General features: G+C 41.5%; 2 protein-coding genes across 2 annotated transcripts; one reads left to right on the top strand and one right to left on the bottom strand.

The window, feature by feature from the left end:
* Nucleotides 1–4,630: 4,630 nt before the first annotated feature.
* smim20 (small integral membrane protein 20) lies at nucleotides 4,631–6,061 on the bottom strand. Its single transcript, XM_063187429.1, has 3 exons — nucleotides 5,890–6,061; nucleotides 5,518–5,574; nucleotides 4,631–5,219 (listed from the first exon to the last, which is right to left on the bottom strand). Exons 1-3 carry the CDS (start codon nucleotides 5,996–5,998, stop codon nucleotides 5,176–5,178), a joined length of 210 nt encoding a protein of 69 aa, XP_063043499.1. The 5' UTR covers nucleotides 5,999–6,061; the 3' UTR covers nucleotides 4,631–5,175.
* A 323-nt stretch (nucleotides 6,062–6,384) lies between these two features.
* man2b2 (mannosidase, alpha, class 2B, member 2) lies at nucleotides 6,385–26,555 on the top strand. The gene is made up of 19 exons (XM_063186619.1): nucleotides 6,385–6,564; nucleotides 6,660–6,806; nucleotides 7,362–7,467; nucleotides 7,731–7,903; nucleotides 8,108–8,223; nucleotides 9,110–9,287; nucleotides 11,128–11,326; nucleotides 11,579–11,769; nucleotides 12,273–12,438; nucleotides 12,905–13,041; nucleotides 15,126–15,403; nucleotides 16,282–16,473; nucleotides 18,303–18,549; nucleotides 20,707–20,817; nucleotides 21,657–21,849; nucleotides 22,747–22,893; nucleotides 24,529–24,638; nucleotides 25,147–25,267; nucleotides 26,183–26,555. The coding sequence occupies exons 1-19, from the start codon at nucleotides 6,433–6,435 to the stop codon at nucleotides 26,272–26,274; spliced, it is 3,036 nt and encodes a 1,011-aa protein (XP_063042689.1). The 5' UTR covers nucleotides 6,385–6,432; the 3' UTR covers nucleotides 26,275–26,555.
* The last annotated feature ends 189 nt before the right edge of the window (nucleotides 26,556–26,744 follow it).

Genomic DNA, 26,744 nt, shown 5'->3' with positions numbered 1-26,744 from the left:
CCAATGGGAAATTGCATTGCAACCAAGTAAGTTTCTTAACTTAGTTAGCAACAATGTTGTCGTGAAACGCACCCCAGGACGATAGACAAAACAACACAAGCTGCTTCACTTCAGAGCGACTAGGCCAGGGAAGACTGAATAGCTCTAATGCTTTTTTTTATTTTATTGGAGTGCAAGACTAATGACCAACGTTTCGATGCTATGCGTCTTCTGCAGAGTCCTCTGCATTCGAGCATTATGCCTTAGTTGGCCTAATCCCCTGGCCTAGTCAATCTGAAGTGGATCGGCCTGTTTTCAACTGTTTAGTTCCTTATTAACCCCTTTGCGCAGTGCCTATGTTATAATCTTACAGTCACCAAAATTGTAATGGCTAATAAGATTCTTGGTATTGTCATAGTAATGTTGTTATGATGTAGTTGAGCATTTTCAGCAAATAGTAAATAGGCCCGTCGGCGACCCCATCTTCACTAAGACGCTCCCACTGTTGTGAACATGCTCATGAAAATGTCCAGTATGTGAATGCCTGAACATTAGAACAGCAAATTGTCTTGTTTTCTGTAGAAGAGCCAGAAAGACTTTATAAAGATGTCATAACTGTATTTCTCAAATAAGGTATACAACAGCACCACCATGTGGTGAGTTTTGGTATTTTATTATTTTACCACTCAAGTCACTTAGTATGACATAATAAGGATGTTATATCCTCCTCCACCAAGAAAGTTATGTTTTTGACCTGCATACGTTTGCTCATGCATGTGAACAGGATTACACAAAGTATAATGGAGGGATTTTGATGTCATTTTTTTTAGAATGAATGAGAAAACGGGCTGTCTTAAAACAGGGAAGAGGTCTGTAGCGTAATCACTTTCTGGTTCCATTATTTTTTTAAAGAGATTAGTAGTAGTAGTAGTAGCTTTATTGTCCCCCATGGGGGAAATTTCTTCTAGTGAGAGGTGCGTAAGACATGAAAACAAACACAATACAGTCAGATTCCCAAGCACATTTACCCCAAGAGCAACACATTCCCCCATAACATAGACAAGACATTGGACAAAAACAGATGTCATCCATCAACAGTGGTCAGTCCCAGTTAACCCCATAGCGAGGATAAAGCATGGGAGGATGTGCAAGCAGCAAATAAATAAATAGATAAGCAAAACATTATAAAAAGATAAAACATTAGGGTGTCATTCATTCCTTCTCAGGCCTGCTGAGACAGGGTGTGCAAATTAAGATCTACCTTTTTGTTTTGCATGTTTGTTAAAAAAGCTAATTGCTTGTGGGATAAAAGATTGCTTGGATCTGTTTTTAAAAACAGCAGGGTGTCTAAATCTGCAGCCAGATGGCAGTAGCTCAAAAGTATAAAACAATGGATGTCTTCTGTCTGTTAAAATTGTGTCAATTTTGCTGAGTGAGCGTTCTTCATATATGTTTTCAAGACTTTTCATGTTTGTGCCCATCAGCTTGCAAGAGGTTGTCACAATTTTTCTTAGTTTCCCCTTTTGGGCCTCTGTTGCATTGCCAAACCAACAGAGGACACCAAAGGTTAAAACACTCTCCACATAAGCACTGTAAAACATCCTGGCTATTTTAGGATCAACTTCAAATGAAACAAGTTTCTTTAAAAAGTGGAGTCTCTGTTGTCCTTTTTTCTGGATCATTTCTGTGTGCTGCTCCCATCGCAGCTTCTCATCTAAAACCACCCCCAGATACTTGTATTCAGTAACTGCCTGAATATTCTGTCCATTAATGGAAGTACAGCAGTTTGACTTACTTTTCCTGAAGTCAATAGACATCTCCTTTGTCTTTGCAGTGTTGAGATGCAGTTTAGACTCTTCACACCAGTCAATAAAATCTTGAAGGACAGATTTACCACCATTGCTAGATTGGACCTACTTTACGTTTTTTTTGCACTTACTAGAAACCATTATAGGATGAAATTGAGCTGCATCAGCAGAGGTCTGCACTCTCAGAGTGCCATTCTATTTCAGTGTTTCATATGCGGTGACAGTTCATTACACATTACAAATACGCAAATACACATTACACAAAATCCTGTATATATTAGAGAGAGGTCACAAAGATGCATGTGTTCTTCAGACTCAATAAGAGGTTGAACTAGAGAACAAAGGCCTTTCTGAAAACCATTCCCACACAGAGCGGCACAATGGAGTCACATCTGCGTGCGGACCTACTAATTGAGGGGTATAAATAAATAGGTGAACTCCGGAGTGACCTTGCCAATTTGCACAAGAGGCAAACAAGAGCAGGGCCAGTTCTAATGAATCAGGTGCCCTAGGCAAACATCCTCTTTCTTTTTTATGAGCCTAGAATCTGGCACAGAGTTGTGCATCTGAGTAAGCACAGCTGATCTAGTGTATATACTGACTGCAAGTAGGTCTTTATTATCATTATCAATCTAATGTTTAATGTTTTCTTTCACTTGACATTCACAATTTGTGGGGCATTCAGGTGCCTCCAACAAATTTGAGGCCCGCCCTAGGCGACAGCCTTGTCTACCTAATGCCTAGTGCCGGCCCTGAAGAAGAGGCAGCTGTCGCCATGACTACAAGCCCTGCCTGCTCACCCTACAGCTTTGACAGCTGTTTTTCCCTCATTGGCTGTCTGTCATTATTCATTATGCTGAGCGGTATAGGCCTACCGTTAAAAAACAGTGATAACGGTTTTCACCTACACAAGGTTCACTTTTTGATGAGAGAAGGGTTTTTTTTCCAGGTTTTATTCCAAAAAAGTAATTAAAATAGAAATGGAGATTAATTTCAATTCAGGATTTTATCTCATTTTTAGATTTAATTTCAGTCTTTTCTTCAGAAACACTGAGATGTGGGGGGAAATCGTTGCTTATTGAAAAAAAAATGTGCAGAGAACCGTGATATCAATTTTCATCAAGAAAACTGTGATACACATTTTTTCCAGAACCGCCCAGCCCTAATCCATGTCGACGTCAACTGTTTCCACAAACGTTTGCGCTGACAAAGCAATTATATGCATGTCACAATAACATGTCCGGAGGGCTTCATTCTGTTTCCCTGCTTCAATGGTAACTTATTCCAGAAATGTTTGTTATGGCAATTTTTGCATGCCATAAAATGTACAGACTTCGTTCGTTGGGCTTTTAGGTTTCCATTTTCAATGTCCTTGATTTGTTTGAACAATCACAGCACCGCTCCAGATCTGGTATCATGGACATGCAACCCCCTAAAAAAATAGCTAGTGTGAAAAAGTGATATGCAGGATGGAGATGCTTTATTCTAGGTTGTTTGATGTGCATTTTACTGCACATATTCATATATGAGACTATGACACTTCCTCTCTTTGACACAAAGGAATCACCACTGATGCATAAAAAAATGTGTTAGGACTAGTTAATTAAACATGGTTCAAGGTTCCAGTTTAAGGCATTATTTCATATATTGAACAACAAGAACAAGAGCAACAACAACAACAATAATAATAGGCCTACTAAATAAATGGGTGCAATTATGCTCAATCCAAAATATGTCAACAGTGATTTAGTGTAACTTTAAGCTCAACTTGAAGCCCATTGTTGCCATGCCAGCAATTGATATTTTATATGTTGTGGAAGACTCAAGGAAGTGGACTTCCGCTTTAAATGCACTAAACACACACACACACACAAAACACATACAAACACACACACACACACACATACTGCTGCTGGTGTATTTAATAAAACCTTTTTTAATTATTTATTTTCTTCAAATGCTACTATTACTATGTCAGAACGCTATAAAGGACTTTTAGAAAAAGCACAACAAAATACCTCCTCTTAATGTATGTTCTCTACAAGTCTTCTGTTGTCCAGTCTTGCACTTTAAATGTCTGTATGAGCAATGTCTACGTCCATGTATGAGTACTGTCTATGTCTATACTGTCTATGTCCTTACCTAGATTAGTCTATGTCTGCATGGGAGAGCAAGAAACGCAATTTAAAATTCTTTGTATGACCAGTGCATGTAAAGAAATTGACAATAAACTTGACTTGACTTGACTAAATTATTTCTTAGGGTGTCTTGAGGTGAACCATGAATCATTATGGAATGGAGATATGTTGAAGAGAAAGCAGGCCCCTGATGCAGTCAGTGGCTGCATCCGAAAGTCCCAACTGCCTTATGCAAAAAATAAGAAATCGACTATGTTGTCCATCTAAATACCTTAGTAGGCTTTCAACCAGGAGGTGAACGGTACCTGGATGACTTTCTATGTCATGTTTCTATGTCATATTTGCAGTAGGCCAATGATAGTTACTTCGCTACTGCTTCGCTATCCCAGAAGTCCCCGGAGATCGGCAACTGACAGTCATTGGTCAATAGAGCGACTGATCCAGTTATGTACATGACGGTGCTGTAGTACGTCCAAATTGTGCTTACAATTGGCTGGCTTTCTACATAGCCTTGAAGCTAATGGTCATCGAGTGGTAAGGACTAATAAGGAGGCAGTGCTTACTATAGTAGGCCTTCGGACACAGCCAGTGACCAACTCAGTATGAGTAGACGAGCACACATTTATTGGGACATTTTCAAAAACACCAAATCCTACAATTAATTAATGATATAATAAAAAAACTACAAAGGGATCAGAAAACATCTCAAGCTCAAGTGTTTATTTTCTGCACATGGTAGAGCCACATAATAGTGACATGTGGCTCACACAGAGTCAAGATGAAGGGCCCTCATTACAATTAGATCCCAAAAGCTGTTGGTTTTCTTATCAACCAAATAAGTTAACCAATAAGTTAACGAAATATTCCCTCTCCAACATCCATGTTAGAACTTAATTACTTTATTCATAGGATAAAGTGTTCGCCAACGAATACAACCCACACTCACTTATTCACTCACACACCCTATCACTACTTATACAAACAAATGTACATGCACACATCTCCATATTTACTCATATTCACACACACACACACACACACACACACACACACACACACACACACACACACACACACACACACACGCACGCACGCACGCACACACGCACGCACGCACGCACGCACGCACACACACGCACGCACGCACACCAGTATTCACAGGGAAATCATGTCTTCTTGAGCGCTGGTATCACAGACATCGGTGTCACCAGGACTTTCCGTCTGCTGGGTCTCTTATGGACACTGATCCATCATTCTTTCTTGTCCTTGAAGGGGTCAGACCAAATCTTTACCCCTAGAGGAGACATGCACATTCATTAATCATCTCTCAAATAAGCAAAATAACACTTTCACTGAACATTATGATGACTCTAGATTATGAAGCAATCAATCAATCAATTAATTAATTCATCAGTGAGTGAAGCAAGCAATCAGCCTCAGAGGAAATGCAGCTAGGGTCTCTAAGCTCAATACAGGGAAGAGAATGAAACTAAGACATTTCACAGTTCACAATATATTACCAGTTTTGCTGACCACTAGTAGGCCTATTAGCTGTCTATTGCAGCACTTGACAAGACGAACAGGCTACGTACCAACAGGTTGCACGTCTGCTTGATTGATGCCATGTCGGTTGCTTCTCTGAACTTGTCCTGAAAAAAAAAAAAAAAAAACATCGAGAGAATGGTGAATTACTAGAGTAGTGGCCTGTCATCTTGCCTAAGAGGTCGGTCAATGGCAACTCGGTAGGCTATACGATGCAGGATCAGTTGTTAACATAAAACAAACTGTTAATTCATACTACTCCTGGAGGTCTTAGGTGCAAAGCAATTTTGATAACCTTTCTTTTCTGCTTTTCCGAATAGAGTACAGTAGGCCTATGTGCTGTTTTCAGTTGTTGGTTAGCATGGTAGGCTATGACAACACTAGTCTATATTCGTAAATTGACAGAGTGACTGGCTACTTACGGTATTCATCTGAGTGTGACATAGGGTAGAAAAATATAGGATAGAATGTGGCTGCAATAGCTGTTATGAAGCCTCCGAATATTAGTACTATTTTCTTGTTGCTTGACATGGTCCAGTCAGGTTATGTATTCATCTCCTCTAGGGCACTGTGAGACATGCCGTGCAATTACTTCCGGGCTACGTCTGTGCTTGGGGCATGTTCGGCAATGTGGTTGCATGCAAGGCAAGGACCACCTCATTTTTCTCTGAAAGTTTCGTGAGGGCGAATGTGTAAATTGCATGCCTTGCTGCCCAGTACATTGCTTTTGTTATTCTCCTGTATGGGTGGGATTATGGTTGTCCGCAGCAGGTTTAATCATCACTGCAATCATCCCATGTCCTGTGCTATTTACGAGCGCGCAAAGGGCATGTTCACTAATTTCTCCCAAAACAGCAAAACGCGAACACGAACCGTATGTACTCTTTGTCGCACCGTAGTTGAGCGTGTGAAAAAAACGCGTGACTGTCATACCCGCTGTAAACAAAAGTTTCTCAGCTACAAAGATGCAGCGGAGGCTTACTTTGTATTTAATTTTGCTACTTTATTTTACAGTTTCCGAAAATGTTGCGAGTCCACTTCAGACCTTTGTCATTCCACACAGCCACATGGATGTTGGCTGGGTGTACACAATCGAGGTAATGGCGTATGGTCTTTATATTGATCAATCACTTACCTGTTGCCATTCATGGTTTTCAGATTCTTTGAAGCATCAAACTCTTTTCTGTTTTAGGAGAGCATGCATGCATATGCTGCAAACGTGTATACCACCGTTGTAGAGGAGCTGTCACGAGTCAAGCACCGCAAATTCATTGCTGTTGAACAGGAGTTCTTCCGCATTTGGTGGGACAAAGTGGCCACTGAGCAGCACAAACAGCAAGTATGTAGAGGACAGATTTTGAAACCTCATATATTTTATGTTGACCCATGAAGTCTGCGGGCAGCCTTTGTTATGGTTAGTTAGGAAGTTGGTCTTTGAATCAGAGGAATTCAGGTTTAAATCATACCACAGATGACCTCACCCTGCACCTCTATGTTTAAAGTAGCCTACCCTGGCTGTACCCACTACACAGGGACATAGGCCAACCTATAGCCTAGGCCTAGTAGTTTGTAAGTTGCTTGGGATAAAATCAACTAAGTTTTGGCCTATAATGTAATGTATAAGGTCAAGTGGAATTGTTCCCCTCTTGTCCTCTGCTCTTCATTTAAAATCGTCTGGTTGGTTTTGCAATAATAATAATAATAATAATAATAATAATAATAATAATAATAATAATAATGCATTTTATTTAGATGTACCTTTCAAAACACTAAAGGACACTATAGGCCTGCAAAGATGAGCAGAAGTGCAAACATTTAAAACTGTAACCCTTCTGCTAAGCCCTTGGTTAATAAGTTCCCAGGTAAATTCAGCGTTCTTTGTTGTGTTCTTCAGGTACGACAGCTCTTAGATGAAGGCCGCCTGGAGTTCATCATAGGAGGTCAGGTGATGCATGACGAGGCTGTCACAGATCTCGATGACGCAATCCTGCAGCTGACAGGTAAAGGCTGTTGTTAAACGTTATGGTAGTCTTTCATTCTTATTCATTCATTTCATTCTCATTCTCACCATCAGTGGGCTTATAATACAATGCAGTAGAATAGAATATAATAGAATAGAATAAACTTCATTGCCAGCACACATTTTGTTTTAATTATTTCACACAACTGTGGCTGCGGTTGTACCACTTGACTAAAAAAACTTCAATGACCCATACATCAGACTTGTATTCACCTGGTGTGTATATTTTCTTGCCACCTTCAGAGGGGCACGGCTTCCTGTATGAGACGTTTGGAGTGCGGCCTCGCTTCTCCTGGCATGTGGACCCTTTTGGAGCCTCCGCCACCACACCTGTCCTCTTCGCCCTTGCAGGATTCCACGCCCATCTCATATCGCGCATCGACTACGACCTCAAGAACGACATGCAGAACAACAAGGTAATGTTTCCCACTAGGAAGTGGAGTTACTTAAATAAGTAAATAAATACATTAATTAAATACATGAAATGTACTGGATGTTGTACTGGATCTTCAAAATGTGGCTGTCTTGACAATAGATGCTACTATACCTGTGATAGGTACAGTATATTTCATGGTTTTTCGTTTGTTTGTTTTTGTGTTTGTTTGTTTATTTCTTTACAGAGGTTGCAGTTTGTGTGGAGAGGCTCCCCCTCTTTGGTTGAAAAGCAGGAGATCTTCACCCACACCATGGACCAGTTTAGCTACTGCACACCATCCCAACTGCCTTTCTCCAACATGTAATAGCAGTTAGAAATACATTAGATACATACCTGTAAACACTTTCTTTACACCTGGACCCCGTTTCTTGACAGCATCGTTGCTAACCAGTTAGCAACTTACAAGGTTTCCAACCAAGTAAGTTGCTAGCTTAGTTAGCAACGTTGTTGTCGAGAAACACAACCCTGTATAGCACCGTATATATTTTTTTATCCCTTTACATACACGACATGTGGATAAAAAGAAAAATGCCATGGTGACAGATGTATTCAAGAAATCTCCACTTAAAAATATCAATTTGAAGGAACTAAAACTTGTGTATATCTGGAACAATGTCTTAGTTATTACAAGCTATGCAACAACCAAGTTATTACACAGACTTCCAAAATATTTTTCACATATCGGGCACCTCAACTTTGTTTTGTTTTAGCAATTGCGCCAGTGACTGTATCCAACACCTTGTACCTAAGTCTCTTTGGATAGGAAGCAGACTTGTACGAAATTCCGAATTGAAATTCACAGTAATGAATCGAAATTCAAAGTAGTGCCATAATATGAACACTAGGTGGTGGTGTTCTATGTACTCTCAATGGGTGCTGTAGGTTAAATTCAAAGAAATTCAAGGTAATGATAAAATGGGAACACTAGATGGTGCTGTATATTTATCAGGATGTGTCTATTCCCGTCACCTGTTGGGCTGCTTCCACCATCACCTAGTGTTCGTATTATGGCATTACTTTGAATTTCAATTCAGAATTTCATACAAGCCTGATGGGAAGTGTCAGATAAGTGTAATGTAAACATTTTGACTGCTACTATTGATTATGTTTACCAGTCTGTTCCATGTCTGTCAACATAGGGAGGGGAATATTCTTGGTCTGAAACTCACAGTTGATGTCTCCACAGTTCAGGGTTTTACTGGAACGGTGTGGCCCTGTTCCCCGACCCCCCTAAAGATGGCATCTACCCCAACATGAGCCTCCCCGTCTCGGACAGCACCCTGGAACCGTATGCCCAAACCATGGTGGACAACATCAAGCAGAGAGCCCAGTGGTTTCGCACCAACCATGTGCTCTGGCCTTGGGTCTGTTTTATACTTCTTCTTCTTCTTTTTTTTTTTTTTAACTTTTCTTTCCTTTTAGGTCTTTATTCAGACAGGACAGTTTGAGAGCGTGACAATAAATGAATGGGAAAGAGAGCTGCTTGAGTCAGACAGCACCTTGGAACCGTACGCCCTCAGACTATGGCGTACAACCTCAGGCAGACCCCCCAGTGGTTTTGCACCAACCATGTGCTCTGGCCTGGGGTCTGTTTTACACTTGTTTTTAACTTTTTTTAAAAAAAGTTTTTAAGCCTTTATTTAGACACGACAGTTTGAGACCGTGACCGGAAATGAATGCCTTAGCCCAGGGGTTCCCCACGTTTTCCAAGTTGGGGCCTACTTAACATTTTCACAAATGTTCGGGGCCCTTGTCTGACCCAATAAACAATAAAATGCAAATAAATCAACAGCAACACACACAAAAATATGATTCTTGATTTTTAGAAAGTGATTTCAAGGCCCACTTGGAATACCTTCAGGGCCCACCAGTGGGCCCCGGCCCACAGTTTGAGAATCAGTACCTTAGCCGCTTCAGGCAGACAGCACCCTGGAACCGTACGTCTAGAACAGGGGTGGGGAACCTTTTTAATTCGAGGGGCCACTTCAGATCCCTCCTAGGGCCGTCAAAGACCTCCGAGGGCTGCACTATGAACATAAACCAGAATTTCCCCCTGCACTTTAGGCCCATATTGAAGGCAGCCAGCTTTAAAACAGACCCCACCTTCTCTAGGTCCCCTGAATATAACTTAATTGTATTGCAAATGTAATTTCTAAGATTCCTTTACAAAATATGTCATATTTCATGTGAAGCTGCATAACATTAAAATTACATTGGGGGGCGGATAAAACGGCTTCAAGGGCCACAAACGGTCCTCAAGACATAGGTTCCCCACCCCTGGTCTAAACCATGGTGTACAATGGGGTGGGCAATTATTTTGGCCCGAGGGCCGCATAGGGTTTAGAATACTGATCGAAGGGCCGGATGCCACAGACAATTTGCCCATGTCAATAATAAAACAGTGTACGCTGATGTAAGTTGGCAACAATAATTTTCCTGCACATTGTGTTTAAATGTATTTAGATGAAGCCTATGTCTTTGGTGAATCTTAAATTCGTAAGACTTTTGTTTTAAGCGTAGCATTGTAAGAATGTTGAGTAAACGTTTGAATTTGGATTTAAAAATGTTGTCTTTCTGGTAAAGGCTCTGGGGGCCACATGAAATGGCTCAGGGGGCCGCATGTGGCCCCCAGGCCTGAGTTTGCCCACATCTGGCTGTACAACATCAGGGAGAGGGGCCTCTGCTCTGCACCATTTGCCAGAGGAGTATAAAGTAGAAGTAGTAGTACTCTGACAGTGTGTCTATCTCATTCAGCACAGTGGACTAACAGGTGTATGGAGGACTATGGAAGATCATGTACTAGTATTGGAATTACATCAGTAAAAGACACCTCTGATGATAAGTTGGCATCTGCACCACCTGCTCATGTGTCTACATGCAGCATTTGCTGTAATGCAGTAGGCATATTAAAATAGGAGTCTTTCTATTGACCCTTGTATTGTTTCATAATTTAAGTGCACAATGAAAACCCAGTTGTTGCCCACTGATTTCATATTTTCCTTGTGAGCCCTAGTGCAATAGGTGTAATTTGAAAGTAGTCGCATACTATCTGATTTGTCAACATGACATACTACTGAACTGAGCTGTAATGTACAATACTAATGTGTGTAAGGTCTTTCTGTATGTTTTGTATTTGTGTATTTATGTAAGCTGACAGACACCTCCACCTTTCAGTACTCTACTCTGCTCTACTCCTTCTTCCAGGGCTGTGATAAGCAGTTCTACAATGCGTCCGTGCAGTTCTCCAACATGGACGTGTTGATGGACTACATCAACAAGCACAGTGAGACGTTTGGCGTGACGGTGCAGTACGCTACGCTAGGAGAATACTTCCAGGCCGTCCATAACTCCAACCTCACCTGGGACGTACGAGGGAGTGAGGATTTCCTGTCATACTCAACTGGTTAGTGGGATTTGATATTGTATTTCAGTGACTGGCAAAATGGATTCATTAGTTACAGTTCAGTGTCACATATTACAAATTACTTAATTTTGCTGGTCCAATGAACTGGACTGGTAAAACAAGGTCATTTGGAATATGTGGCACTAGATTGTAACCAATGATACAGTAAGTATGATGATAAAGTCAGTCTATTTGATGACTATAACTAAGTCTTTCAGTTTTTAAAGTGCTTTTCTAAAATTTGCCTTCTAGAACCCTTCCAGGCATGGACCGGGTTCTACGCCTCCAGGAACGTTCTGAAGGGTGTTGCTAGGAAGGCCAGCTCCCAGCTCCATGCTGCAGAGAGCCTCTTTGCCCGCTACCACATCGCCTACCCTGAAGGACCCGTGGCAACAGACTGGGCCTTGGAGAAGCTGAGGGCCCTCAGATGGGCTGTCTCGGAGGTGCCTGATTTTAGTTTTAAAATAAGCACGTTTTTCCCCTTCCAATAGTGTGTGACAATGTCACGTGAAAATGACTTAATCTGTGGGTACCAGCTACCAGTTGCTACAAGAGTACAGTTAGCCCTCTCAACCTCTTAGAAACTTGTGAAGATTCTTTTTTTAAATGGAAATTTCTCATAACTTATATTAATAATTTAAACTTTAAATAATATAATAATTTAACTTTTTTACTTAAAAGCTTTACTGTAGTCTGACTGCCCTATGCCTTCCTTACTGTGTATTTCTCCACACATTTGCCATTTGGTTTTGTCCTCCAGACATGGGTTTCTCGTTTGAAACTGCTGTCACTCAAAAAATGTGCTCACGTGGTTGTCTGCTTGGCATCTTACCCCTCCCCTCCTCACAGCGTGAATGTTTGTAAACAGGAAACCTATGTATTGCAACAAGTATCTTTGAATGAAAGTGTCTTCTAATAGATTTTTCCCCCCCATCACTTCCATCAGGTTCAACACCATGATGGCATCACAGGGACGGAGTCGCCCAAAGTGGCCGACATGTACATGGACCACCTCACACAGGGCATGATGGGAGTAGAGGAGCTGATGGCAGCCATTTTCCTCTTACCCTCGTATCTTGACGCTTCACAGAAAACGCACAACCCTCGATCAGGTAGCAATGATGGTCCTTCACCAAAATGTTGTCCCTTTTTTTGTTCAAATAATTATATACAGAGTCGGACACAATGCAAGAAGTCTATGAGGCTCCTTGTTAATCCAGGTCATCTTAGTTAATAGTTACGTAAGTTGTAGGCCATCGGAATTCTCTTTTGGTAGCTCAAAAGACATCTCATACACTCCTCTGGTAGACATCTTTGCTTCTAATTCTGATGTAGGAATGCAAAAGTCCAGTTGCCACAGTTTACGATTTACAACTTACAACTCTTACAACTCTTTTGACCAAAATTCAATGCAGCTAAATGGCAGTATAAAGTAGTGGTGTCCGATGTATATGTGAGAATATATTTTTATGCAATATGTCATCATGTAATTAAGATTATTATGTGTATTATGCTTTTGCATTTGGAGGCGTGTGAACGATTTTCACTTGTTTACTGTCTTTAAAAAAAAAAAAAAAGATTTGTCGGAAGATCTTCAGCAGCACATCCTAGTCTACAACCCTCTGGCCTGGAACATCACCACATACATCAACCTGACCGTAGCGTTTCCCATGGCTCAGGTGTATGATGACTACGGGAAGGCTGTGCCAGCACAGGTAGGCTACTCACCTGGGGCCTATACTACAAAGCTGGTTCAGGAGTAAACCAGGTTAAGTTAAGAGGTAAATCATCAAATAGAAGAGCCTGGAGTCCCCGTTTTCTTAAGAACACACGGGACTCCAGGCTCTTCTATTACATTACGTAACATTACATTGCATTTGGCAGACGCTTTATAACCAAAGCGACTTTCAAAAGAGGACATATTCAAGCCAACATCACAAGCAAATACAAAGTGCACAGGAGATATACAGAACAACAAGTGCAGTTGCAGAGGGGTTAGTTTTTTTTTTTTTTTTAATTAAAGAGTATTAGGTGATTTACCTCTTAACTTAACCTGGTTTACTCCTGAACCAGCTTTGTGGTATAGGCCTCTGAGCCAAACTCACCTAAACAATCCTGCATAACATGTTTTTTGGTAATATACATTCTCTCTTTCTCTCTCTCTCTCTCTCTCTCTCTCTCTCTCTCTCTCTCTCTCTCTCTCTCTCTCTCTCTCTCTCTCTCTCTCTTTCTATTTCAAATCTGGCATTGCTATTCGGTGGCATATGCTGTATGGCTGATTTATCAAAACGATTGTTCAACTAGTTGGCTTCCTTTTGCTTTATAATAAACAGTAAATCTGTATTGTGAAAAAACTCAATTAAGTTAGAATATAATCGGATGATGCTTAAGCTAATCATGCACTGAAGAAATAAGAAGTTCGCCTGCTTGCTCTTGACATGGCGTCTTTGAACAGTTGAACAAAGGACACTTTTGAACACTTCCGTTCTAGTGGGTGCACAAGATGCAACCAATGTTTTAAAATAGTAAGTTAATATCCCACACACTGTCCATTACAGTTGCAATTTTATTGCTCACAACTTTTTGGTCGTTCAGATCTTCTTCAGGTGAGATTCGTAACAAAACAGATGTATAATGTGAATTATCTGGCGAGTGTGGTTTTGTCTGTTTTTGTGAACACTAATCACCAGGGATGGACAAGTAATCTGGCATACAGGGCATGTTCCCGGTGGGCAGACAGTCCTCAAAGGCTGATGCTTTTTTACCTCCGCCAAGGAGGTAATGTTTTTGGTTGCGTTGGTTTGTCTGTCTGTCTGTTTGTTTGTCAGCAACATAACTCAAAAACTAATCAACAGATTTGGACGAAACTTTGTGGGTTTGTTGATAATGACCCAAGGAACAAGTGATTACATTTTGGTGGTGATCCGGAACACGAACCGGAACCATGACTTTTTAAAAGATTCTGTCAGCAGGATAACTAAAAAAAGAATCAACTGATTTGGACGAAACTTTGTGGAGTTGTTAGTAATGACCCAAAGAACAAGTGATTAAATTCTGGTGGTGATCCGGATCACGAACCAGAACCAGGACTTTTCAAAAGATTCTTCACCATCTAGACACCCCCTTGTGACCAGAAATTGAATTGCGGGGACTTCACAAAAACAAATCAGAAAGACTTAGGGTGTAACATAGTCAAATGTATCAAGCAGCTTCCTTGGCGGAGGTCTGCGCTCTCTGAGTGCTTCTAGTTGCTGTTGTTTTCACCTTGGAGACAACTTACAGTTTAGAGGGGGCAGCCAATTGCTGAATCTTTAGAATATACAGTGGACTTATCCCATGCCCATCTTAATTTTAGTACAGTGGGGGGTTCTGCATGAGGGGCTGGTCTATGCCACAAATGCATGGGACGCTTTTGGATGCCAGTCCAGTCGGGCTTAATCACACATGTGTACGTATCAATCCTGAGATTCAACTAAGGGCTGGTTCTACCTCGGAGTGTGACCTGTTCATTGCTATTAGGTGGCATATACTGTGTGGCTGCTATATCAAAACGATTGTTCAACTAGTTGGCATCCATTTGCTTTATAATCTGTATTGTGAAAAAAAAACCCTCAATCAATTTACATAATAATTGGATGGTGTGTAATCTAATCATGCACGGAAATGGCTTGGGGTGAAATGTGCCTGCTTGCTCTTGACATGATGTAAAACATACATAATGTGAATTAGCTGGTGAGTGTGGTTTTGTCTATTTTAGTTTAAACTACTCACACATGTGTACGCATCAATGTATCCTCAGATTCAACTAAGGGCCGGTTCTACCTCGGAGTATGACCTGTTCATCCTGGCGGAGCTGGGCGGCCTTCAGTTCCGGAAATATCTAGTCAAGTTCTCCTCCTCATGTACCGCCGGCTCCACGGCCTGTGGCATGACCTACGCCGCGAGAACGGTTAAATTTGGCAGACGGAGCATCAAACAGTGGAGAAGGCCGGGCAGGAAACTCCTACCTGTCCTTAGCGATTGCTACAAGCTGCTGTTTGACCAGGAGACCAACCTGTTACACAGCATCACTGACAGGTAGGGATGGACTATGTCAGAACGCTACAAAGGACTTTTAGAAACAGCACAACAAAATACCTAAAAGTCTTCTGTTCAGTCTTGCACTTTAAATGTCTGTATGAGCACTGTCTATGTCCATACTGTCTTATGTCCATGTATGAGTACTGTCTATGTCTACACTGTCTATGTCCTTACCTAGATTAGTCTATTTCTGCATGGGAAAGCAAGAAACGCAATTTCAAATTATTTGTATGACCAGTGCATGTAACTTGTAACTTGGACCATATCTTACTGTAAGCTGTGTCTTGGGCAGTGGAGATTTGTATCTTACATACTGAGCTCAAAGGTGATCCGTGATATAACATGACATGACATGAAATATTTCAGATCTACTGAAATCATTCCATATCAGTGGTTCTCAACCTTTTTTTTAGATGAGGCACCCTTTCAATCCCTGAAATATTTCAAGGCACCCCAAACCAACAAGCCGTAACATGGCATCGCATCCGATAACACACAATCTTAGAAAAGTAACACATTTTGAGACGTCACACACCCTTCGTTCAAAGTTGCAGCTTAGTGGGCCAACCTAAATGTATTTTATTGTGCGTGAATGGCAGATGAAAGATTCCACTGACTAAGCATTTATTTATTAACATAGACAAATATGTATGATATTACATAATGTATTTATCAGCCATTTTTCCGCGGCGGCCCTGAGGGGGACCTGCGGCACCCTGGTTGAGAAACACTGTTCTAAATTATATTTTCAAGGAGTTTGCTCAGTGATGTATGCAGTCAAAGAAAGGAGGCATGTTTTTCCAATTATGCTGAGAAATTCGCTGCGAAATGTATCCCACTTCATTGTCATTCCATACCTGTGATGCATCCATTAGGCATGGCCTGAGGAAAGTGATGCTGAGCCAGGACTTCAGGGAGTACGTGTCCAATGGCGACGTGGATAAGGGCCCCGTCTCCGACAACTACATCTTCAGCACTAACGCCTCTGCCACGCCCGCCTACCAGGCCGTCGCCATGGAGATCGTGCCCGGCAAGATGCTCTCAGAGATCCGCCAGTACTTCTATAGGTGGGTGGAGCTTGTAGATACTGAGCATGTTGAACCAGAGACATTGGAAAAGACGAAGCCAAGCCAATTGGAGATTGGAGCCAATTTTTGGTCCCCAAGGGGACATTCCTTCCTGCACTTTATCCCATTTGGACTAGTGAATCACATTGAAGTACACACACTAGTCCGTAGCAGTGGGCTGCCTGCTGAGCGGCGCCCGGGTAGCAGTGTAGGGGTTAGGTGCCTTGCAAAAGGGCACTTCAGTCGAGGTCCGGTCAGGCATTGAACCGGGAACCCTTGGGTTGCCAACCCAGTGCTCTAACCACTGAGCCACGATTGCCCCGTCGGAACACAGATCAAGCCCATACTTTTTCGGGATCCTTGTGACGTCAGGTGAACATCTCTTCTCTTTAGGAGACCTTTGGTTAGGAGACTTTAGGTTGAGAATAAATGGAGTTCCCTTAGTGCCGTAGATGGTGGTAGTGCACATCTTATGCAAGCTGCCACCAAACGCAGCAGAAAAAGAAGTAGTAGGGGACAGGGGTGGGTGCATTCCATTATGCAGACTTCCGTCTTCCACTTGTGCTTGTGGCGCCGCTGTCAGCCTAGCCACAGCAATTTTTGGGGGACTGTCTTTCATTCACCATCTTGATTGCAACTGAGGAAATGGCAATAGAATCGTCGTGCTTTTGCAAGATATTGAATGAATTTTTTGTCGTCTGTGACGTCATCACGAGGTCACAAGCAGGCAAGTGAGCAAGGGAAGACGGAAGTCGGCGTATTGGAATCCACCCGGTGTGTTGTGTACCCTGTTTCTCTTTAATGAATGTGTTGCAAACGTTTCATATATAGGTCTGGGACGATTAATCGACTAATCGTGACTAATCGACTATAAAAATTAGTCGACAAGAATTTTCATAGTCGACTAATCGTTTCATTTAATTCAATGTTTTTTTTACTTGCTATACTAATGCTTTATTACTTTATTGAAACCTAAAATTGCCCAGCACGTATGAATTGGACGTTGTATCTCAGAGTAAATAAGCTACTATCATGGTTTAAAGCTCATTGTGAGCTCAGGGACCGAATTTTAACGGTTTCTTTCTTTTTTTTCCCAATTTCCTTGAAGATTAAAGTGCTAGAGTACTTGAAAATTAATCGTTTGACTAATGGACTATTCGAAAAAAAATAGTTGATAGATTAATCGGCAGAAAAATAATCGTTTAGGACAGCCCTAGTTTCATACGTCTTGAACACAGCCCTTGTCACCTCGACATGATTGGTTCTTATTGACAAAGCAGGCCCCGTGTTCAACCAATGCACCGCACTGCAAACGTTTTGGGAACTAAATGGGAACTAAACGGTTTTGGGGCAGCTGTGGCCTAGCCTGGTCCTGACCATCCCATAATATTACCATTTCACTTCGTATTCATGGTCTGGAGGTTGTTTGATCTGACACGATTGCAGGAAGCGGGGAGGGAATTTTCGGAAAAATCAGGATAAGTTGTTGAACAAACATGCCTGAAGTCTAAATTTGGCGATGTAGGACCGTTTAACAGACATGTCTGACAGAACATCCTACCGTAGGATAAAATTACAATGTAGGACCGCTTGTCAGAACACCAGCCAAATCCTACCGCTCAACATCGCTCTACAGGAAACTGTAACCAGACGTAGTGTGGAGCCATTCTTGGCGGAAGTACGTAGGATGGTGCGCGAGGCTAGCTGTGGCCTGCCTTATGGTTAGGGAGCTGATCTTGGGACGTAAACTGTTCAATCAAGTGTAACTCACTTATTAACTATGTTGTAGCCATTCCAACCATCTCATCATGTGTTTTCCCCTGTCACAGGAATGAAAAGGATGAGAACTACACCTACTCCGTCGTCACCAGAGTTCCCTCAGGAGGCCTAAGGGACAAGCGGCTCTGTTACAGGCTGGAGCAATCCTACTCACTAGGCCCCCTAGTGGTCAACCGAGAGGCCGTCCTGATGACCAGGACCAGCCTGAGGAACAACAAGACCATCTTCACCGACAACAACGGCTATCAGATGATGAGGAGGCCATACAAGACCTACGCCAACAACTCTATTGCCAGGGTGAGGAAGTGAAGAAATGAGAAACTTCACTATAAAAATAAGGGTTGAAAATTGGTATCATTGGGATTAAAACCCAGTGTGACAATGAAAGACTCCCTCAAATCACATAATGAACATCTTTTCATCACCTTTTTTGGTAACACTTTAATGGTTCACTACTACAGTGGATCTACCACCTTAAGTACAGTGTAATAACCAGTGTAACAATATCTAATACAGTACCATGCAGTACCAGTGTAATACCATTTACCAACCCTAACCCTAACCCTAGATGTAAGTACAAAATTGGTACATGGCATTACGCTGGTATTACATGTTATCAAATATTGCTACACTGGTTATTACACTGTACCTAATGTGGTAGATCCACAGCAATACTGAACCATTAAAATAAAGTTTAACCCCTTTTTTATCACCTTCATGAGTGAGACATAGGTCAGACGACAATGACTTTAGTGTCACTCTAATGCAACCCACAGGCTCTGAATAACAGTAATGTTTAATGTAAATCATATTTCAATAACAATAATATGATTTAATACCAATAATATTCATGACCAGGGCTCTAAATCAACACCAGCAAACCGGCCAAATGCTGGTGAAATTTTTAGGAGTTTTTACTAGCCACTCTGACCCATCCTCCTGCTACTTGACTTAACAGCTGCTTTTGACACAGTCTGCCACACGTCCTACTCACAAGGCTGGAAACCCTATTGGGCATCACTGGTACTGCACTCTCATGGTTCAGGTCCTATCTAACTGGAAGAGAGCAGTTTGTTTCTATTGGTGATTTCCGGTCTCCAAATTCACTCCTCACACATGGTGTTCCACAAGGTTCAGTTTTAGGCCCCCTTCTCTTCGTCATTTATATTCTTCCCCTTAGTAACATTCTCCGAAAACATGGCCTAAATTTTCACTGTTATGCAGATGACACCCAAATCTACATACACACTAAACCCTCCCATCCACCCCCCCTCTCTAACTTAACAACCTGCCTCAATGAAATTAGTAATTGGATGACCCAAAACTTTCTTAACTTAATCAAAACAAAACCGAAGCCATCATCATCACCACCCCATCATTACTTAAAAAGATAAACCATTCTCAGTTCTCTATCCCTGACTATTTTACCTCCACTCTGAAGTAAAAAATCTGGGCGTTATCATCGACTCCTGTCTCTCCTTTGAGTCCCATATTAAACACCTCACCAAAACTGCGTTTTTCCACCTTAAAACCATCTCCAGACTCCCTTCTCTTACCCCTACCTCTGCTGAGACCCTCATTCACGCTTTCGTAACCTCCAGATTAGATTATTGCAATGCCCTACTCACTGCTCTTCCTACTAAATTGATTAACCGTCTACAATACATTCAAAACTCAGCAGCTAGATTACTTACACACACCAGACCCTGGCATCACATTACCCCTATCCTCTATCAATTACACTGGCTTCCTATCCATTCACGTATCCATTTCAAAATTCTCCTCCTCGTATACAAGGCCCAGCACAACCTTGCACCCTCCTACATCACCCCATACGTCTCCTCACCCCATACAATCCCACCCGCACACTACGCTCCACTGACTCACTCCTCATTACAGTTCCCTCCACACACCTGCGCACCATGGGCGACAGGGCATTCAGTGTTGTTGGCCCCAAGCTTTGGAATTCACTCCCACTGTGACTTCGTCAGTGTTCTACACTGTCTACTTTTAAATCTAAGATGAAGACACACCTCTTCACTTCTGCTTTTCAATCACACTGACAGGCACTTCCACTTTACATTAATTTATTAGTTTTTTTCTCATTTTATTTTATTTTCAAATGCATTCTACTTCTTTTTCTTATTTTAAAACATTTATTTTTTATTTTTTTTATTTCTATTTTATTTTGCATTTTAATTATTCTACTATTGTTCATTCACTGAAGCTTTGTTATACTTTCTCTACTGTTATCTATTTGTTTTGATTGTTAAGTATCCTTGGGTATCTTGAAAGGCGCTCAAAATAAAATGTATTATTATTATTATTATTATTATTATTATTATTAGTGAGTGTGTTTGGCTAGCAAAATGAACATCTTCCAGGCATTTTGGCTGGTGGTGAAAAAAGTGAATGAACTGTTCGTGACTTGTGTTATACGTTTGGTGCTTCCAGAATTACTATCCAATGGTGCGAGCGGCCTACATTGAGGATGCCCACAGCAGACTGGTGGTCTTGGGGGAGCGGGCACACGGGGTCTCCAGTCAAAACGATGGACAACTAGAGGTTACACACACACACACACACACACACACACACACACACACACACACACACACACACACACACACACACACACACACACACACACACACACACACAGAGACACACACACACACACACACACACACAGAGACACACACACACACACACACATACTCTCTCTCTCTCTCTCTCTCTCTCTCTCTCTCTCTCTCTGTCCTCTTACACACATGCACACTTACTATAAATGTTTCATTCACAATACATGAAGTCAAAACAAATAAGCACGACATCCATCACACATACACACAAACACATTTTGTTTTAGGCACATACAGACAGGGAAATGCAGCCAATACATACTGATGACGCTATCAACATAGCACTGGTATGTTCAGCTGGAGAACACTGCAGCGTAGTCTTTTATCATCCTTGTTTAGTGTGACTCTGAAGAACACATTGTAACACTGAAGCGGTAGTCACTGGTTGCAGTAAAAAGATAAAAGACTGAGCTCCATTGTGCTTCGGATCAGCTCTTTCCTTCATAGAAGTTCTGTCCAATTGCAACACATCTTTCAGCTGGATGACGCACAGCATCCTCATTTAACCCATTTTAGCCTAAGCCCTTTTTGGGAAAAGGTGCCCTCTCCCTATTAAAACATATATGTCTCAGCCTCCGAAGCACATAAAAACATGGAATAAGTTGCATTTTAAAGCTAGAACTTTCCTTGTGTGTTAATTCAGCTCTAACATACCCACATTTTCTAATAAAAACAGTTTCAATCTCAAGAACTTGAATGCAGCGTACCTGTCGCTCCAGGACACAATGGGTCAAATGATGCCATCATATCTGTGTCTTTCAGGTGATGCTGCACAGGCGTCTGTGGAATAACCAGAAGTGGACTCTGGCGTACAACCTGACCCTCAACGACACGTCTGTGGTGCGCCCGGTGCTGTGGATGATGTTGGGCTCCACAGGCGCAATGACGCCGTTCTACCACAGGGAGGCACTAGAGTTGCAACATCGGCCCGTAGTCATGGCAATAGACAGACCACGTAAGCAGCTCAGCAACACATGACTGTAATGTGTCTGTTTGTTTCTCTTTCCATCCCCGTTTTTTTTCCCCCCTCGGACTTTCACTTTAACTTCACTCTCTGACTTGTATAGACACGTTTTCTTTTTTTGTCTTTCTCTACCTCTCTCTGCCTCTTGTTTTATAATGTATGAATAACTATGAATCTGGATAGCATGTAGTACGTACATGTAGTTTTATATTCTTTGTTGATTTTTGTCAGTAATATTGTAATCTTGGCTCACCAGTATTCTGGCAACCTGAAAAAAAAATAAGTTGCAAAAAACATACACATCTGTATGCTTCTGATTGAAGCCACAATCGTTCAGACGGACCACCCATTCCTTCACTCACTTCCTTCCCCTGCCCCATTGAGACAGGGGAATTCTCAACATTGATTGTTCCCTTGTCTTGTTAGAATTTGACATGTTCTACATGGTGTGTTTGGCCAGACTACATGAGAAGCTAAACTTTGTGCAGTGTCACATTTAGTGCGGACGGGGCCAGCCAGGCTAGAGGAGACCTCACCTGATGTCACCTGTGCTCTGTGTGAAATCATCATCTTTATTTCAGCCGATCATAAGACTAGTAGATGATGAACAACAGTTACTTACATGGAAGTGGCATTCCAGTTTGCCATTATTCAGTTGAAACAAGATCCAGAATATTCTGTTTACATGTCGGGAAGAGCGTTGCTATACCAGAATATTTCCGGATCACAACCACATTCATACTAAAATTAGTTACATTACACATACGTACAAAAGCAAAATACTGCCAATACTCCGTTTAAAACCGGACTCTTCCCTGCCTCTCAATGCGCCACTCACTGAAATCACCTGAAGTTACCTGAAGTCACCCAGTGCCATCTTGTTTCCAGAGCGGCCGTGGAATCGCTGGGAGCCGTCGGCTGGTCCGATGGTGCCACCCGTGGTGCTTCCCCCAAACCTCCACCTGCAGACCCTCAGTATCCCTGGCTGGGCATACAGCCCAAACCACACACACAACCTACACCACCAGGAGCACGGTAAGTGCTAGATTCAACTAGCTCGGAGTCTAAAAAGATATAATTTTTAAAAAGTATATACTGTACGTATATTAATACAGTATGTATATTTATAATGTAATATATAAGTCGAATTTTAATAGAAGAATATTTTCCAACCACACACACAATTTACGCCACCTGGAGCATGGTAAGATTCAACTAGCCTGGCGATGCCATCCTACGTACTTTCACCCAAAGATTTTGGCTCTGTGCGTGTTGTCTGGCCCAACCCTCCTAACTCGGTTTGCTCACGGTTCTGCCAATCAGCAAACAGTTGAGAGTGGTTATGCAGAACCCACCCGTGGAGTCTGTTACGATGCAGCGTTGCCAAAGCATACAAATGACAAGACAAAAGTATGAAATGTTAGCTTAACCAATCAGTAACAATCATGCACTATTTGAATTTCAATTTGAATTTCGGAACTCCACTTAATTTAACTTTCAGAGTTAGGTCAGACCATCTCCCACCCTCCATGGAGACGGATTACTCTTAGCCTGGGCGAAAGCCGACTCAGTCACACAGTCTGGAAAAAGCTCTTGGAGTCTAAAATGATTTTTAAAAAATGTAAATGTATACTGTACATATACTAATACAGTATGTATATTTTCTAATGTCATTTATAAGTCATATTTTTAATAGTGGAATATTATCCAACCACATATTCAACCCACACCACCAGGAGCATGGTATGTGCTAGATTCAGCTGCCTTGGAGTCTAAAAAGATACGACTTAAGACAAGACTTTTAATGTGATTTATTAGTTGTATTTTTAATAGTAGAATATTTTCCAACCACACATTCAACCTACACCACCAGGAGCACTGTACATATACTAGATCATATATACTAGTTCTTAACCTTTTTTTTTAACGCACCCCCTTACCTGTGCCCAAGACAAGCCGTGCATCCCCAACATAAACTTCCACATGCGTATATGTACTAAAAAAATTATTTAAGTGATTAATTACAATGATTCTTGGAATAGACATTAATCAATACCTTAATGACTTAAAATGGGGACGAAAACATCTTTTAATTTGGTCTTAATTTGACCTAATGACAATGTTTGCAAGCGCAATTTTGGTCACAACCTCAACACAGACAAAATTCTGTGCACCCCCTGAAATCTCTGGCGCACCCCCAGGGGGTGCCCGCACCCCAGGTTAAGAACCACTGTACTAGATCAGTGGTTCTCAACCTTTTTTTAGGCGAGGCACCCTTTCAGTTCATGACAAATTTCAAGGCACCCCAAATCAACAAGCCGTAACATAGCATCGCATCCGATACCACACAAGCTTAGAAAAGTAACACATTTGGAGACGTCACACAACCTACGTTCGAAGTTGCAGCTGACTGGGGCGACCTATATTTACTTTATTGTGCATAAATGGCAGATGAAAGATTCCACTGACTGGCATTAAATTATCAATCTAGATGAATATGTATTATATTACATTAATTTATTTATCAGCAACGATTTCGCGGTACCCCTGAGGGGGGTTCGCGGCACCCCAGGGTGCCCCGGCACCCCTGTTGAGAAACACTGTACTAGATGATCATGCTGAGACCACAGTGAGTACAGTGGTGCTCTATGTGTTTCTGCATGTGTGCAGCGGAAGAGAAGACTGCTCCCGATTACAGCCGGATGTTACTGCGGATCACACACCTGTATGAAACCAACGAGCACCCAGAACTCTCCAAACCTACCACCATAAACCTCAAGGTGTGTGTGTGTGTGTGTGTGTGTGTGTGTGTGTGTGTGTGTGTGTGTGTGTGTGTGTGTGTGTGTGTGTGTGTGTGTGTGTGTGTGTGTGTGTGTGTGTGTGTGTGTGTGTGTGTGTGTGTGTGTGTGTGTGTGTGTGTGTGTGTGTGTGTGTTTGCTTTTCCCCAGACACCAAATTTTGGAGTTGTGATAACAGATTTAGATTTAAACTTTCTTGTTTGCACTAGTGTTTATTTTTTCTATTCTATAAGTTTGTAAGTCGACCTCATATGCACTGACGACTGTTATTGTGTGCATGTGTAGACGTGAGAAAATACAGGAAGGGTAATCCTCCCTGTCTCTGGTGCTGTTCTTAGTGCACATGTGTACTGTTAAAACAAATGGCAGTCTATTCTATTCTTCTCTGTTTGCTAACTGTTTTTATGAGTGTTCTATGATTGTCAGACGTCACTGTTCTGTTCTGTTCTGTTCTGTTCTGTTCTGTTCTGTTCTATTCTATTCCAAACAGGAAGTGTTGCAGGGCATTGGTGAGGTGAAGGAAGTAATGGAGCGCTCTCTCACGGGAACCTGGGATATCTCAGACCTCCAGAGGTGGAAGTGGGAGACTTCTGGCAAAACAGACGAGGATGGTAGGTTTAGACTGACAACGGGTGTTTTTTCCTATTTAATGAAAACCAAGATTTCTTTTGCACAGTCCGGTATCTTTGAAGATGATGCCGCTGTGTCACCGGAACTCAACGCCTGAGGAATAACTGGTTGTGATAGCAATGCAGAAGCAATACTTCTCTACAGTCACAATTTCCATTGCGTTGAATTTAACCCATTTTAGTCCGATGGTGCGTATACTGTACTGTACGTACGTTGTTTGACCTTTGGCGCCTGGAACGACATATACGCTGCATTCAGGCTCTTGAGATTTGAGCTTTTTTAAATTAAAAATGGTATGTTAGAACTGACTTAACACATTCTAATTCAAGATGAGAGTCCGAGCTTTTATGTGCATTTTATGTCATATTTTTATGTGCGTGGGAGGCTGAGATATAAGTTTTAATGGGTAGGGATTAGGCATTTGGCAGGCGTTTTTTGCAGGTGCCTTAGGCTAAAATGGGTTTATGTTAGCTATTGATCTGTATCATGATATCTATAATGCTACATTTGTCACTCGCAGCTGCATTTGTCACTGCAGTTTCTGTTGCGTCATTTCTTTTTACATTACATTACACTTAGCGGACACTTTTATGCAAAGCGACATACAGATATTACAGGGTATTGGTTATAGTCCCTGGAACAATGTGGGGTTACGTGCCTTGCTCAAGGGCACTTCAGCCAAGGAGGGAGGAAGGGATTGAACTTGCAACACTGTGATCCTAAGTCCAAACTTTAGATCCAAAACTAGAACTGCCTAACCATTACACCTCTGCTGCCCATTTTGTAAACATTTTACCTGCTCAGACAGAGTTGTAGATAATACTGAGAATCACTATTTCATATTAAATACAATGAAAGTATTGCTTCATGCATACCTGTGTTTTAATGCCTTGCAGATGGTACAAGAGTCTTTGATGGTGTGACGAAGGACTTCGATGTCACCATATCGCCCAAGGAGATCCGAACTTTCTTCGTCTACTTTAAATAGACAGCACTGAATCTGTCTGTCCATCTGCCAAGAAGTTGGCACATCATGCACTGCACTTTAAATGTGAATACGGTAATCCACTCCTTTTGATTTACATTCACGCATCTACAAAAGCCTGGGATTTTTTTAAAACATTTTTTTTTCTTTTTACAGTTTTACTTCACTAGATATTGCATTTTGTCATTAAAGACTGAGGAATGTGAAGGCGGAGGTTGTTGATATTTTGGATTATTGTTGTTGATAATTGGTTTGATTAAATACTGTACATACCTTTATTGCAATTCTCTACTTCCCCTTCTTTAATAAAACACAATACTCAATTGATTACAAATGTTAATATTTAAATAGAAGAGCCCTGTTGCTACACTGCAATAAAAAAACAAAAAAAACATTGGAAACCTTGTACGTGTGCAAAACAGTGTTTGGGTAGGCCCTATATCCTTTTGGATCTCTCTCTCTCTCTATCTCTC

This window comes from Engraulis encrasicolus, chromosome 21 (assembly GCF_034702125.1).
Source record: "Engraulis encrasicolus isolate BLACKSEA-1 chromosome 21, IST_EnEncr_1.0, whole genome shotgun sequence".
Classification (NCBI taxonomy): Eukaryota; Metazoa; Chordata; class Actinopteri; order Clupeiformes; family Engraulidae; genus Engraulis; species Engraulis encrasicolus.
The sequence above is the reverse complement of the archived record's forward strand: the minus strand, read 5'-3'. Positions and strand labels throughout refer to the sequence as shown.

What these genes read in the sequence shown, in the direction of transcription:
- smim20 (XM_063187429.1), bottom strand. Translation starts at nt 5,998, where the DNA reads ATGTCAAGCAACAAGAAAATAGTACTAATATTCGGAGGCTTCATAACA. An exon ending in GTCACACTCAGATGAATACC is followed by an intron (nt 5,575 to 5,889) that starts GTAAGTAGCCAG and finishes TTTTTTTTTCAG; the next exon opens with GACAAGTTCAGAGAAGCAAC. An exon ending in AGCAGACGTGCAACCTGTTG is followed by an intron (nt 5,220 to 5,517) that starts GTACGTAGCCTG and finishes TGTCTCCTCTAG; the next exon opens with GGGTAAAGATTTGGTCTGAC.
- man2b2 (XM_063186619.1), top strand. Translation starts at nt 6,433, where the DNA reads ATGCAGCGGAGGCTTACTTTGTATTTAATTTTGCTACTTTATTTTACA. An exon ending in CTGAGCAGCACAAACAGCAA is followed by an intron (nt 6,807 to 7,361) that starts GTATGTAGAGGA and finishes TGTGTTCTTCAG; the next exon opens with GTACGACAGCTCTTAGATGA. An exon ending in CCTACACCACCAGGAGCACG is followed by an intron (nt 22,894 to 24,528) that starts GTAAGTGCTAGA and finishes GCATGTGTGCAG; the next exon opens with CGGAAGAGAAGACTGCTCCC.